Source organism: Quercus suber, unplaced genomic scaffold (assembly GCF_002906115.3).
Source record: "Quercus suber isolate HL8 unplaced genomic scaffold, Cork oak 2.0 scaffold_225, whole genome shotgun sequence".
Lineage (NCBI taxonomy): Eukaryota > Viridiplantae > Streptophyta > Magnoliopsida > Fagales > Fagaceae > Quercus > Quercus suber.
Window position 1 is genome coordinate 1,057,612 of NW_027069683.1, and position 15,803 is coordinate 1,073,414.

At 31.0% G+C, this 15,803-nt stretch overlaps 1 protein-coding gene across 1 annotated transcript; it reads right to left on the minus strand.

The window, feature by feature from the left end:
* Positions 1 to 1,647: 1,647 nt before the first annotated feature.
* LOC111996160 (GDSL esterase/lipase At3g26430) lies at positions 1,648 to 7,950 on the minus strand. The gene is made up of 5 exons (XM_024028111.2): positions 7,695 to 7,950; positions 4,693 to 4,902; positions 4,420 to 4,589; positions 3,389 to 3,659; positions 1,648 to 1,924 (listed from the first exon to the last, which is right to left on the minus strand). Exons 1-5 carry the CDS (start codon positions 7,948 to 7,950, stop codon positions 1,665 to 1,667), a joined length of 1,167 nt encoding a protein of 388 aa, XP_023883879.1. The 3' UTR covers positions 1,648 to 1,664.
* Positions 7,951 to 15,803: the final 7,853 nt, after the last annotated feature.

Sequence of the window (15,803 nt, forward strand, 5' to 3'; positions counted from 1 at the left end):
GGCCTAAGGCGAAAATTGATTATCTTGTTTCATATATAAAATTACTATTAATCAACATGAACCACATAGAATTTTTTTTTTAAATAGTTTATAAACACAAAAAAATTTGACAAAACTTTTTACATTTATTGATGTGGCAGATTGATAGTAGTCATTAAAAGTATGATGTCAGTGGTGAATCTAGTTGAAAACTAATAAAAGTTTGCTAACTTAACTATTGTGAAAAATGTTATGAATTTTTTTTTTTATAAATTGCTTTCTTCCTGTTCTTTTTTCTTTTAGAAATGCAACATTCAGAATATTTTTCATGACAAATCTTAGGTGTTAAGTTGCTTCTTGTTTTCTAGTTGAACCTACCACTAAAATTATTTTTTTGTTGTCAATAACAACCTTTAACAATTTGTTATTAAGATTTTTTTGTAAAAATATTGTGAAAAATGTTATGGACATAGCATTTCTTTCTCTTCTTTATTTGTTTTTCATTTAATAAGAAAATATTATTTTATTTAATGGTTAATATTTTGGCTTAATTAATACTATTGGTTAAAATTTAGAGGCATTTTTTTCACTTGGGGCCTTAGGCGGCCGCATCAATGGCTTATACCATTGAACCGGCCCTAACCCTATCGTGGGCTTTCCGTGGCCAGCAATTTGTTTTCAGGTGGAGTCCTAGAGAATCAAATAAAGCAGCCCATGTTTTAGCTTCTTGGTGTTTAGGGAAAAAATTAGCTGGTTGTTTTGGTCAGGGTTATGCTCCTAGCCCTTTTATGGATGTAATTAATTATGAACTCTTATTAGCTTCGTTCTTTTGTTTGTCAATAAAATTTTCCGTTCATCAAAAAAAATATAGACTTTCATTAATGTTCGTGGCTTCGCTTTTCTCATCTTCCTACCACATTGTAGGATAGAACATTGTTCCCAATGACAACCTTGTTTTAATGTGTAGTGTATGCCTGAGACATCTGGGGCTCATGAACGATTTTTTTTTTTTTTTTGAAGACCTCCTATATATTGTTATGGTCATTTTGTGTCATGTTACATTAACTTGATATGAAAGTCACGTATGAAGCCTAGCTCCTATATGTGCCCTTGGACCAAGTCTTATAGTGGGATAGCTAGAGATAGAGAGGGCAATTGGTATTAGCCTTGCTCAAAAACAGTGAATACTAAAGTAAAGTTCCTGTCCAAGCGAAACCCAAAGCTTTTTATGTGTGCAGTGGAATTAGCAAGTCAAATGCAGATTAAGAACCTGGTAATTGAGGGTAATTCCAAAAATTGTGTCAAGGCAATGACCAACAAATCCAAATTAGTGCATTGGAGAATTGCTAATTTTTCAATGAGGTCAGATTGCTATATGCAAGATTTAAGCTGCTGGAGTTTAATTGGGTGTACAAGAATGCTAACGAAGTTCCACGTCTTAGCAAGGTGGTCTTTGTCAGATTCTTTTACAAGTTATTTTGCTATAGGCTTACAAAGTAACATGTTACTAATCACAAAAAAAAAAAAAAAAAAAATCAAATATTCATTAATTATGTTATTGAAGTTCATCATTAATCGCAGTTATTATCATATTATATTGTGAACAATTTGTAATACCTTTAGCATTTATTTTTTATTTATTTCTAACAAGGCTTATAAAATATGACTGGAATGCCCTGCTTAAATTAATGCCTATGGCAGGCCAATTTGACTGGAATGGGTGGATCAGAAAATGAACCACCAACTATTTGATCAAAAACGTATTTGTTAGCGGCCTCAGTGTAGTGGACACCATCCCAGTTAATCCAAACTAATGGATCTTTGCATGCTTTCGCTACTAAAACTTCTTTGCCATGCACCTTTTTAGTCGCTCCACATACCACATCCTTGTTGTAGTTTAACTTGCGTCCAAAACCACAACAAGTTTTCAGTGATTCCTTAAACCCTGAAAATTTCATGTTATATATAGTTACAAACAAAGATATTGATACTAACATAAAAAATTAAAAAAAAATAATAATAATGTTCAACTTAGATGTGACTTCCAGTTAAGGCAGTGTCAATTTCCAATTTTCCCTTACTACCCCAAGCTCTGATTTAATAAAGTTTATTTTATTTGGCTTTCAAGGATATAATTATAAACTTGTAATGCTTAACTTTGGATCTATAATAATTATAATTATTTACAAGTTCCACTAAATCTTTGAAAATTATGAAATCACTAATTCTTCATAAATTCAGTTTGGATTAGAAAATTATATTTAATTTGTAGTAGTATAATAATATATATAATATCAAAGTTAAGAATTACATGCTGCAATTAATTATATAACCTTTTTTTAAGAAGAATTAATTATATAACCTAATCTAGACATTACACATTATCAAGAATCTTATAGTTCAGTTTCTCAAAAAAGAAAAAAGAAAAAAAGAAAAAAGAATCTTATAGTTCAACTTCTTATAAAAAAAACAAAAACAAAAAAAAAAAAACTATATATATCATTTATTATTTAATCTTTCATGAACATAGTTGCAGTAAGGTACTTAATTAGTATCATTTTTTTCTTAATAGAAACCATATATATCAAGAGAAAGATAATAGTATAACCCACTACGTACATTGAACAAGAAATTAAGAAAACATGAAAGAAACCAACAAATCCCCCAGAAACCAAAAAACCAACCAATTACGAAGTCATAAATCAAAACAAAATAGTGTATCACCGAGAGAGCACGTACCCCACAACCCCCCCAAGCAATTCACTTTCCAACAAAGAATTGACTGTCCATTTGGCTAATGCATTATTATGCGTGTAATATTGCATTATAACTTACTCGAGAGGGAAAAGGAACTGAGAAAAAAAGAAGAAGTAATGGTTAAAGTATTAAAAGTCTTTGACTCTTTGAAAATCAAAATCAAGTGAGGCTACTTAAAGATTAAAGTTAGCCAGCCGATTGAGGAGGTAAGAAAGTTGATGATTGTAAAAGGAAAAATGCTGTGGTGAATTTTCCCTTGTGGGAAAGAAGATTTGGATTCATATGCTTCCCAATCCTTAATTAGTTATTTTACCATCTTAATTTCTAACTCACAAGGTATCCTTAATTAGTATATATGAGGTCTCTTGTTTAACATTATTAGAATAAGTCAATGAATATTTCTAGAAATACAACCAATTAAATATTCAATTTCACAATTTGTTGACTTATGTGATTATGAATGGTGAATATTTTATGCCTAGTATGACCCACCACTTTACAATGACTACTCAAAATTACAAAAATCAACAAATTATAAAATTAGACGAGAGAATGGTTATATAAGCTAAGAAATTAGAAATTGAGAATTGAAAATTGAGAAAGCTCAAAAATCATATCATATCATTTATGGGGGGATATATGGAGGGCTTACCAAGTCTCTTTGTTTGAGTAAAGAGATTGTACTTCACCGAGTAAACATCAACATAGGTGAATGCAGCAAGTGGAAGATCCTTTCGAAGTTGGACAACAGCTTCTTTTAATTTACTATTGAAATGTTGAGCAAGATCATTGAAAGGAGTTGCACATCCAAAATGGTCCAATTGTGCGGCCTTGACTGGCAGTCGTACCAACACGTACGCCAAACAACCAACGGGACCCGTATTATGTATCCAGAATGACCTTCCTCCTTGACCATATACATTCTACGATATATACCAACCAATGTACATTTAAGTAAAGTACATCAAAAATCAATTTTCTATTGAGATAAATTAAATCTCTCAAAATCCTAAACCATTACAAGAAAATCATCTTGAATTTAAAAATTTATTCATAATTGTAACATGTGAGATTCTTTATTATTGTTTTAAATTACTGATTCTTGTAAAAAAAAAAAAATGATTAGAAAATGATAAATTTAATCATTTAACTTCAATTTTAACATATTCTATTCCTAAGCCAAAATAAAGCTAACATGATCTCAACATCACTTGTAATAATAGAGACCCATTCATTCACGATCTATATATATATATATATATTATGATAGAAGTATTAGTCTTTTATTTATTTATTTAGTTTTATAAATAATTTCAACCTATAGCGTCTGTTCTCAATGATAGATTTTTATTATCAGATCAAGGTACCAATCAATTTTGGTGTAAGCAGGAATTAAATCTTAGGCCCTATTTGGTAGAGTAGCTAAATAACACATTTTTAATTTTTAAACAACATTAAACAAATTTTCACACACTTTTTCACCTACACGTATTTCAAAAAACTACAAACAACATTACTCAAACTCCTCTACCAAACGGGCCCGTCTCTTATTCACTAGTTAAGCTAACTAAAACCTACAGAAAAACATTCATCCAAACCAATTAGGAGAGTTAAAGATTTTTCACACGAGTAGGTCTGTATATAAAACATCAATCATGATTCAAAAACATTATATCCGCATACCTTAACGATATTTTTGAACTGATCCATCATTTCAGGAACAGCTGCTTTAACTTGATCGGTAGACTTGTTAAGGAAAAGGGCTGATGTCAAATCATTCTGACCAATATCGATTGTATATAAAGCACTAGAAAACAATTCTGGCTTGGGCAATAATTCCTGAAAAATGCTTTCTAGGCAAGGCATCATCCAAAAGATTCATAATAAGAATGCCATAGATTTTATTATTAGTAAAGCATTAGCATGTAAAATTGAACCAAAATGTGAATTTATTACCTTTTTGACGAAAAATTTGGGTTCTACGATGGAAATCATTGAATTGAGCCCACTGAACATCCAAAGAGATAGGACTAAAACCACTTTGCTTAAGAGTTCTAGTTTGGGGTAATATGCTGGATCCAGCAGTTGCAAAGTTAACTCCATGAGTGAAGTTGGATCCAACGGCATCAAGGAAAGCATTCAAATATGGTAGTCCTAGGCTCTCAGCTGAAATACCCCAATCAAATAAGTAAATGTTATAAAAAGTCGATAATTAAGAAAATTTAAATTTAAATCTTATAGTTTAAGAGTGTAAAAAATTAAACATTATAGTTTATGAAGTAACAATTTAAATTATGAAGTTTTAAAAAGTAACAAATTACATCTTATACTTTCAAAAATAACAAATTGAACCCTAAAATTTCAAATCTTAACAAATTAAACCTCAAACCATTTAAGTGGAACAAAACTGTGTTTAAATTTTAATATAAGTTGAAAGTTTAATTTGTTTCTTTTGAAATTATAGGATTTTAATTTGTTACCTTATTAGAAAATAGAAAACCATCAGGTATCTCATCAAACCAATGTAATATAAAAGGACAAGTTATTGTTTTTGCCACCCTAAACTTTATTTAAAAATTTGTTTTCGTCCATAAATTAGTTTTTTTTTTTTTTAAATACACTTTCTTTCATTTCTCCCACTCCAATTAATTTTAATACAATATGTCTAACACAATGCTTACAGGTCTGATTGATAGGAGGATTTCTGTTTTTGTTTTCAAAACAATATAAAAACAATTTTCAAAAAATTGAACTTGAAACTAGTTTTCAGATAATAATTTTTATATTTTACGTGTTTGGCTCCCACTTTTAAGAACAATTTTCAAAATACTAAAAAAAAAAAAAAAAATTTGTTTGGGAGACCATTTCTATTTTTGAGATTTAAAAAAAAATTACAAAAAGTAATGTGTAGAATCTATAGATTACTCTTTTTTTTTTTTTTTTTGTGTGGATAATGATAAGAGAATAGAGATCATCGTGTACTTTTTTTTTTTTTTAAAAACATTAAGTTTCAAATTTAAAGGGTGTGAATTCTTTTTGGGATAAAGATAAGTTCCTTAATTTAATAGATAAAAGAGTAATGTGGGGTCCATTGTTTTTAATTTATTTATAACTATGTCATTATAAACATTTTTTGTATCTTGAAAACACCCATTTAGCTGTTTTCAAAATCTTATTCTAAATCGGGAAAATAGGATACAATTTTTTGAAAATTATATTTAAAAAATATTAGTCAAACAATAAATTCAAGTGTGGAACCCACCATTTTATGGATTGCACAAAAAAAAAAAAAACTATATTTAAACACTCTTACCAAACAGGACGATACTATTTTTAGCATTAAAATATCTAACATATATCTTACTTTTAAAAAGCTAAATTAAAATGGATACAAAAAGTGGGTCACACAGTAAGAAACTAATGGCGACATACATAGTTAGGAAGAAATATAAAAGTTAGGAAGAAATATAAAACTAATATTATTCGACACTCAAATGTGCATTTGTGACAAATATCCCAAATTTCCCCCTAGCATATGAGTCTTCTAATTATTACTTGGTTTATAGTACGCTTCTTACACTTTTTTTTTTTTTTTTTTTTTTTTTTAAGTTTCAACCTAAAGTGTCTATTTCTAATGATAGTTCTTTATCATCAGACCAAGACACCAATTAGTTTTTAGTGTAGGCGGAGATTGAACCCCAGATCTCTTATACAATCATCAAAGACTTTACCAGTTGAGCTAACTAGAACCCACATGCTTCTTACACTTTAGTCTAAGCAGCCAACCATCTAATTTCATCGAAAATTACAAATTAGTCCTACCATTATTAATATTTCCTTTTAAAATAAATTAATGGTGCAGGGAGTAATTATTTACAAAGTAAAAATATATTGAAATAATATCTTTCAAAAGATGGGGGCTTGGCGGTGGTTTTTATTTATGTTTTTCCCTGTCTTTATACAGAGTGTTGGTTGATGATGTCCCGATTAAAAGAACTTTAAAGATAAACTAATCAAAATGCTGACAAATAATTTAGCTAAAAAAAAAAAAAAAAAGAATGTGGACAAATATCCGCTTCACGTGGTCTCTACTGAATTCAGATCCTTTAGATTTCCTAAAGTACTCTAACAATAAATTTTATTAAATTCTAACTACTCTTTTATAATCTAAAAGTTTAGATTTTGTCATATCAGCATTTTACTAATAGTACTCTTAAAATAATAAAATAATACTGCAAACAAAACAATTAAAATTATTGTTAGTAAAATGACGACATAACAAAATCCAGACTATTAAATCATTAAAGAATAGTTAAGATTTAAGAAAATATATTTGATAAAGTACCCTAGGAAATTTAGATGATTTGAATTCCTCTCCAGCCAAAGTAGCATGGTGTTTCTTTCTTTCATTATTTTTTTTTCTTTTGCAAATATCTCACTTCTCCTTTTTTACTGATAAATTCTAATAATTTTTCACTTTTGGCCATGTTATTTTAATGAATTCTGACAAAAGGAAAATAAATGAGAAGTATGGTTTATTTTCTACCCTACTTAAGTTTTTTGTGATATATACCACTTTCAGTTTCTTTAAGATCTTCTCCTCCTTTTGTGTGGGTTAAAATATTTACTATTATTAAAAAATAAAAAGTCTATTTTCTTCTATGTCGTCAATGCTATTAAAATAAATAAATAAATAAATGAGAAGTGTTTTCTACTTTCTACACTATTTATCTATTTCCTTCTATGTCGTCAATGCTATTAAAATAAAATAAAAACCATGCCTTGGTGCTCAATGCAAATTGACAAAAGTACAATATATTTGAAGTTAAGAAAATTTTCTGGTAAAAAAAAAAAGTTATGAAATTTTGAATGGCAGTTCTGAAGAGTAATTTGCTATGGTGGAAAGTATATCAAATAGTGCTAATTAAAAGATTAATATTATAAAAGAAAAAGAAAACCTATAAAATCAATGATCAGACGGCCATCACATAAGCGACCAACAGGGGCATGGAAAAAGGTCTCTCCATGTGGATATGGGGCTTGTCCAAATGCTGCTGATAAACCTCCTGTGTCAGAATTCGAGTCTCCAAGGTTTATGATACCTGAATAAACACACTCATCTGTTGCACCCAACACTGGATTTTGAAGCAACATTATCACTGCAACTACTACTGCTAGCCTATACATAACACTTCTCAACTTGTGAGCTTCCATATTATCTATATGAGAGAGAGAAAAAGAAGAAGATAGAGATGGTTGCAATTGAAAATATGATGGGTTATATTACTTATATATATAAAAGAGAAATAGTATTTGCATAACACTTTTACAATGTGACAGATTGTTATTAATGAACAAAAAAAAAGTAGATATATTTAAATTAGAAATGTTATCAATTTACCATTTATAATTTGCTGTAAAAATTTTATATATAGTAATACTTCTCTGTATCAAGAGATAATAAAAGAATGATGATAGAAACAACCTATAAATAAACAGGGAAAGCCACTCGGAGTCTTGACTCTTCGGAATGCTTGACTTGAATTGATGGGACCACTGTTTTTATTGGATATCGCTATCTCCCGTAGGTGGCATATTACCAATATTAGCTTTTACCCTTTTTGATCAAGTCACCATTACTTATTCTACTGAGCTGTTTTTTTTTTTTGTTGGGAGGCAGGGGGATAAGAAGCATATCCAGCTAATAATTAATATCCTATGTGTTACATGTCACTATTAGTTATTTTACACTTTTTTTATAATTAAAAAAAGACCAAAGTTGTAGTTGTTGTTGTGTTTTTTTTTTTTTTTAACCAATGCAAAAGGCTAGTTAATTTCATTCTAGCGACATTTTTTATTTGACTATATTTTAATATTGGCCTATTAAGACATATATTTTTTTCTTTTTCTTTTTTTATGACATAGAATCTCACCAAGCCATGGGCCTTTGGACCCATCTTCGAGAAGTAAATCACAAATATACAACCTCATCCACTATAACCATGTATCAGGTAAGCCAATGGAACTCCTAATGGGAATCAAACCTAATTTGTCTGGGTTTACAACCCACTAGTCTGCACCTTGACCGGTTATGTGTACCGTGAAATATTATCAAGTACTTTTTGGGTAAAACACATACTACAACTAATAATTGAATGTATAATATTAATATTGGTTGAGGTGTGACTAAATTGTAATAAACCCAAACATGTAATGTACTATAGTTGTGTAGGTATAATTCTTGCAATCACATGGTAATCTTAGCTTGAAGTCGAATTAAATTAGTTACTTAGTTGGATAAGATTGCAAGAAGAGAAGTCAAGTTGGTTACAAGTTATCAATAATATTTGCAATCAGGTTATACAAAAACTTGTAATCCACAGTATTTTGTCTTTGAAAAATAAGGTGCAACTTTCTTTCTAAAATTCTATATTTCTCAATTTTTGGTGACTACATTAAATTAAGTCAAAATTTCATATTCGATTACATAAACAAATACCTAACTAATCGTAAATGTGATAATTTAGAAACAGATGTCTTCAATTTTTGGTTCTTATAACACAATCGAGTCTTGATCTCTCGAATCTTTCTAGTATGCTCCATAATTTGACTCTCCTTTTTACGCTCGATCGTCACGCTAACTTCTTCTCTCTATCTCTCTCAAGCCTAAACACCATCAACAGCAGCAACAAATACTTTTACCAAATACAAAAACACACAAAACAACCCTGTTTCATTAACCAAATAGAAATCACTACCATTCTTTATAAAGGGTTTCAGTGCTAGAGTTGGTCAATGAAGAAGAAGAATAAGAGGGAAAGGCAGAGGAGAGAAGGTGAGACCAAAGCGAGTGTTTGTTGGAGAGTCGGTGGAGGCGTTGACAAGAGACGGAGATAGTGTAGAGGTCAGCTCCTCTGGTAGGAACGAGTTTGAGATTGACATTTTGTGAATTGTTAATCATCCAAAGACACATACAGAGACATAGAGGAAGGGGGGGATGTAGGAGCAATAGACCTCTTTGTTGATTTTATTTTTTGAGAAATGATATTATTTTATTAATAATTAAAAAAAATATGGTTGTGGAGAAAACAATTAAGAATAGTCTTAAGAGTATTCACATTAGTCTTTGTAAAATAGAAAAGATTCCACATTTTGCCCAACCAACCTCCAAAACCTTTGATAAATAATAATAATAATAATAATAATAATAATAATATTAATATTAATAGTAGTAGTAGTAGTAATAAACCCAAACCTTTAGCATTAGTTTAGGTATGTTGTGTAAAATCTATCCACAACTATAATAACAATGTAACTTTGCACTAACATTATTCATTTTGCATTTAGTTTTTTATTATTTATATATGTATCTCGAGAATGAAGAGAGTGGATAGTGGTTGTTGTATGTGAAAAAAGAGAAACAATTACAAAAAAGATCAACAAAAATTGCTATTTTAATAAAATGTAGTGTAAAATAAATAATCTGATGTGGGATGTTTTGAAAAGTGATATCGAAAAAGTATGGTCGAATCAAACTTATCCTATATGATGAATGAGGGAGGGCTTGATGTATATATTTTTATATTTTCTGGGTTATATGGAATAAGAAAAAACTCAAGAATTAAATGGATGGATAATCTCACCACTAAAGTAAACCTTGTTATGGACATATTTTTTGTAATTGGCTAATCTTTTGACAAAATGCATTTTATTTGTAATTGGGTAGATCTATGATAAGTTTAAGACTTCAAGAAACATGTTGTTTAAGTCAAGTGTTAAAGCCATGAAGATCTAACCAAGAAACAAGTGAAGAAGAGCTGTTCATTAAAACTCAACAAATATCTCGACAAAAACAGTATCTATCGAGATTTAAGAACAAAGCTCGACAGAAACTCGACAGAAGCTGAATTTGTTGAGATCTACGAAATCAGAATTTTCAGATCTGATTTTTAGCCCTAGTTGACATGTATGTGTAAGGTTTCTTTTCTCACAACCAAAGACATATATAAGGCTTATTTTAGAGATCGTCATACAAGGAGAATATATGCAGAAAGTGATCTAGTTCATTATTCTCTCTAAAGAAGCTATTGCGTCTTTACATCAAGAGTTTTGTGACCAAGGAGCCTCTTGATCTTCATTGTTGATGAAGTGAAGAATTTTGCAGCCAACAATCTTCTTCAAGTTGGTGAGTTAGTCACGTACTGGAATCTATGTATCATTGGTTAGTCATGTACTGAGATTCGTACATTAGACGGAAAGATTGCCGCTTCAATACAAGTCCAATTGGGTATTGGGGTAAGGTTTCAACTGTAAGTTGGTATTTCGGAATAGGCCAAAGGGTTTGATAAGATTCTTTATACTTGTAACTACTTGTAATTGATAATAGTGAATTTTTGGGAGTAGTAACCAACCCGATGGAGTTTTGCCTCGGTGGTTTTCCTCATTCGTAAACAAATCACCCGTGTCAAATTTATTTTTCGCTGCATTTAGTATAATTGGTGATTTGTTTGTGCTACCATGCTATTGCATGTAATTGAAACTAATTAATTAACTTGTGTAATTAATTAATTTGTAAGGGGTCAATTCATTTTAACCTAACAAGTGGTATCAGAGCAAGCACACTCTAATTAGGTTTTAATCTTTGCTATGTGATCTATTGACCCCTATTTGTCATGGATAGAGGATAGTTTCTTATTATACCTTCTTTATTTGATAGCACTAACTATACATACTGGAAAGTACGCATGAAAGTTTTTTTTTTTATAGTCTTTAGATGAGAAAGTGTGGCAAGTTGTGAAGATTGGTTGGACTAAGCCAAAGGAAGCGCCGGCTGATTGGGATGATGCAAAGATCAAAGTGGGAAACTTCAACAGCAGAGCATTGAACACCATTTTCAGTGCAATCACGAATGAGGAGTTTAAGAAAATATCCTTGATTGAAACTGCAAAGGAAGCATGGACCATTCTCCAGACGACCTATGAAGGAACTAAGGCCGTTAAAGATTCCAGGTTTCAAAGGTTTACTACAAGCTCTGAGGAGATCAAAATGGAGGAGGATGAGTTATTCGATGAGTTCTATACCAAACCCAAGGATATAGTCAACTCAACATTTAATCTTGGGGAAACTATTCTCGAACCCAAGGTCGTAAGAAATGTGCTAAAGTCTCTACTTGAAAGATTCTATTCCAAGATCACTGTCATTGAAGAATCAAAGAATATTGGCTCTATTCCTTTGACAGAGTTAATTGGAAACTTGTAAACCTATTAATTGGGTTTGACTAGACTTAGGAAAGGAACCAAAAGTAAGAACACAGCACTAAAGGCCAAAAGTAACGAGACTGATGAGTTTTCAGAAGATGAAGATTCCAAGATGAAGTCCTACATCACAAGGCAGTTCAAGAAGTTCATGAAGAATGCTAGTGTGAAAGGTTTTGACAAGGACCATAAGCAATTCAGTTCTTCTCAATTCAAAAGTCAAGACAGAGGGCAGAAGGATGCTAAGGATGGCGGTTAGTATACTATTCCCTCCGAACCAAAGTTCTTCGAACGTCAAGGTTTTGGACACATGAAACAAGAATGTCTAATATATCTCAAGTTAATTGGGAAAAGCAAGACTCTTGCTACTTCATTGAGTAATACTGAGCCTGAGACTGAGTCAGATGACAATGATGACGAGGGAATCTTAAGTGCTTTCACCACCATAATGGATCCTACTGAGGGGATCATAGAAGCAGTGGATGAAGAAGAGGACTTGGTGGAATCCAAGTTTTAGAAGATGGATGAACAGGATGACATCCATACAGTCTGTGCAAAGTTATACAAGATTTTTGAGAAGTATGAAAAAACTATATAGGCTGGCTACCAAGAAGCTGAGTGATATGGAACTAGATCGAAAGGAGCTCTCTGCCAAGGTTGATGAAGCCAATCAAACCATTGGAGCATTGCGATTTGAGAACAATTTCTTGGCTGAAAGGACAAAGAAGCTTAAGGCAAAAATATTCTAGGTTAGAGATCAATTGGAGAGGAATTCCAGTGCAAAACTCGATGAGATGCTGAGTTTTCAAAAAGCCACTTCTGACAAAACCAATTTGGGGTATGATTTCTCTTCTCCTAATATTGCCTCCTCTAGTACAACTATGTTTGTCTCACCTGCTGATAATGTTAATTTTGAGAACAATGAACCTAAAACTGAAATAGCTAGTGAGAACATAGATTAAGACAAATCTATTCTAGGAGCATCTCGTAAGGTTGAAAAGAAAGAGACTAGAAACCCTAGGACTAAGAAGAAAAACAACAAAAAGTCTCAACAAAAGAAGCCGCATTTTTGTCATCACCGTGGAGCTTTAGGGCATACACGTCCATATTGCTATAAGTGGTTAGCCACTCAACAAAGCAATAGTATGCTCTCGTCAAGAAACTAGAATCAGTTTCCATCCTCTTTAGCTCCTTTGGGAGATCTTCTTAAGGCCATTATGTTCCTTTCAAACCTTAATGGATTCAATTCTTCCCCCCTTACCTCAAGATCAAAGGTCTGCAAAAAGGAAAGGTCCTTCCTCCAATTCTAAAGTGTGGAAGGAAAAAAGCTCCAAGTGATTTATTTATTTTATCTCTCCCCTTGCTTGCATGTCTTGCTTGTCTGTTTGGGTTTCTTAGTTGTTTTTAAGTCAATCTAGTTTTATACTTTGTATGTTTTCATGTTTTTGTTTTGGTTGTTTTCAATTTTGCTTTATTTGTTTTTCAAAAAAAAAAAATTAAAAATTAAAAAATCAGAAAAATACAAAAACAATGTGTGTATGTGTCTATTGGTACTTGTGTACCTTGGATGGCCATTGAAACAAAGTTTTTAAACTTTGTATCTCTTATAGCTTAGATGAGCATCTAAATGCACAACTGAGCAAGTGAGCTTTATAGCTTGTGTTTGTGATGAGTACGATTAAGATTGTCTCTTATGTCTCATACTCATATAATTCTTTTTGATAGGAAGGTCTAGAAAATCCTAAGAGAAAGGCATAAAGAACCATCTCACTACTAAAACCCGCCAATCATGTATAACATCTGTATGCTCCAGTATAGGAAAATTGTGATGTTCTTGGCTTACATAATTGAGTATTTCTTCTCTCTCTTATATGCCCATGCATGATATGTTCAAAAAGAAAATATGAAAAAATATAAAAGCAAAAAGAATCAAAATGCTTTTAAAATGATTGCAAGCGTTTTTCTAGGAGATGTGAGAATTATATGATGTACCTCAAAAGTGATAGTTTCCATCAAACAGTTATAATTGTGTGTGAGTGTATTAGATGTTCTCATATCTCAAATCATCATAATATAAGGTACTTGTGCACACATGTTATGTTTCACACACAACACGCAAAACTCTTTGCTACTTTTGATACATATGCAGGTACAATGCGATTTGGTCATCACAAGGAATTCACATGTTAATATATGCTCACTAAACTATCTTAACGTGTTTTTAAAATATAAAATTGGTTAGATCTATGGATGCTATGCTTATATGTTAAGAGATGTCTTGAGAGCTTAACATGTTGATTGGATCTTTAATTGGGTAGTTTGCTTGTTGCATTCATCTTTATGTGTTTTTCCTCCTTTGAAAAACTCATTTTCTTTAAGCTCGACAGCTACTCGACAAATTCTCTTTCTATTGAGCCTTCTTTCTCTTTTCTTGATAGTTCTTGAAAACTTCTTCGATTCATCGAGCCAAATTTCTATGCATTCTGTCTGCTCGATAAATTCTCGATCCATCAAGACACTCTTTTGCCGTCACAGATCCTCGATAGCACCTCAACAGATTCATTTTTGTCAAGATTTAGTGCTTGAAAAATTCTCAATAGGAACCTCGATCCATCAAGCTATGCTTTTTATATATAGCTGAGGCACGATTCAGATTTCACTTTCTCACATCTCTCTCGATAGAAATCTCTCTCTGTCAATCCAATCTTCTCTCCCTCACTCAAATCTTCACTCCAATCAAGTTTTCAACCTAGTTCAAGCCTCATTCTTGTGGTATGACCTCTAAATCCTCTCTTTCTCATACATTTCATGCCTTTAGACCTAGGTTTTGGGGTTTTTTTTTTTAAAAAAAAATTTGGTGTTTTTGAGATTTTTGTGAAATTTTTTGGGTTGGGTTATGTTGTTTTGTTGTTATATGCTCATGCATTGCAACCTCATTGCATTATAACAATGTTTCATGCATTTTAGGTTTGTGTGCTTGATTAAACTTTTGAGTACTGTTAGGTTTGGATTGGGTTTTACCCATGATCAGGGGTGTAGCTACGTGTAAGGGTGGCCCCCCCCCCCCAAATTTTGAAATTTTTTTAAATATATATATATATATATAATTTTTTTAATTTTTTCAAAATTTAGTCTACAAAAATAAGAGTTGGCCCCCCAAATTTTTGATTTAGTCCAATGATGCTTTTAAAAAAAAAAAAAAATTGGTCTAATAATTATAGAGACATAACATTATTTTTCACAATTCTATTTTTTTATTGTAAAATATGCTCTTATATCTATTAAATATTTTATAAAGTTTGGCACTAAACATATTTGAATCTATATCTTTTTCAACCAGTTATGTGGCAATTAACAAGTCATTGACTCATTAAAAAAAATAATGTTACTAAAACTATACATGAAATGTCTTTTTAGTTACTACATAATGGGTTAGAGCAAGATAGCATCAAATATGTTTGAATCTTAACTTATTCCTCCAAGTTTTGGATCATTTATGTTTTTAAAAATTTATTAGTTCAATTGAAAGATTTTTTACTTTAGTATAAAATTTGATAATTTGTATCGAAAATGAAATTTTTTAAGAATTTCACTATATAAAAATAGTAAAAATGAATTTTATTTTATGAAAGATCGCCACCAAACATAATTTTCATTAAAATTACTAAGCTCTTTTTGTTTTTGTTTGGTGTGTGTATATATAACTTATCAAATAAAAAAGTGTGTTTATATAATAAAAAAGCGTGTGTATAAGTGTATGTGGGGGTTGTCTTAATAAATATATTAGAGTTGTAACTTGGCCCCTAACCTGGA

Excerpts from the sequence above, each read along its gene's own strand:
- LOC111996160 (XM_024028111.2), bottom strand. The coding sequence starts at position 7,950 with ATGGAAGCTCACAAGTTGAGAAGTGTTATGTATAGGCTAGCAGTAGTA. Across the intron at positions 4,590-4,692 it reads CCAAATTTTTCGTCAAAAAG|AAAGCATTTTTCAGGAATTA; the intron begins GTAATAAATTCA and ends TGCCTTGCCTAG. Across the intron at positions 3,660-4,419 it reads AGTTCAAAAATATCGTTAAG|AATGTATATGGTCAAGGAGG; the intron begins GTATGCGGATAT and ends TATATATCGTAG.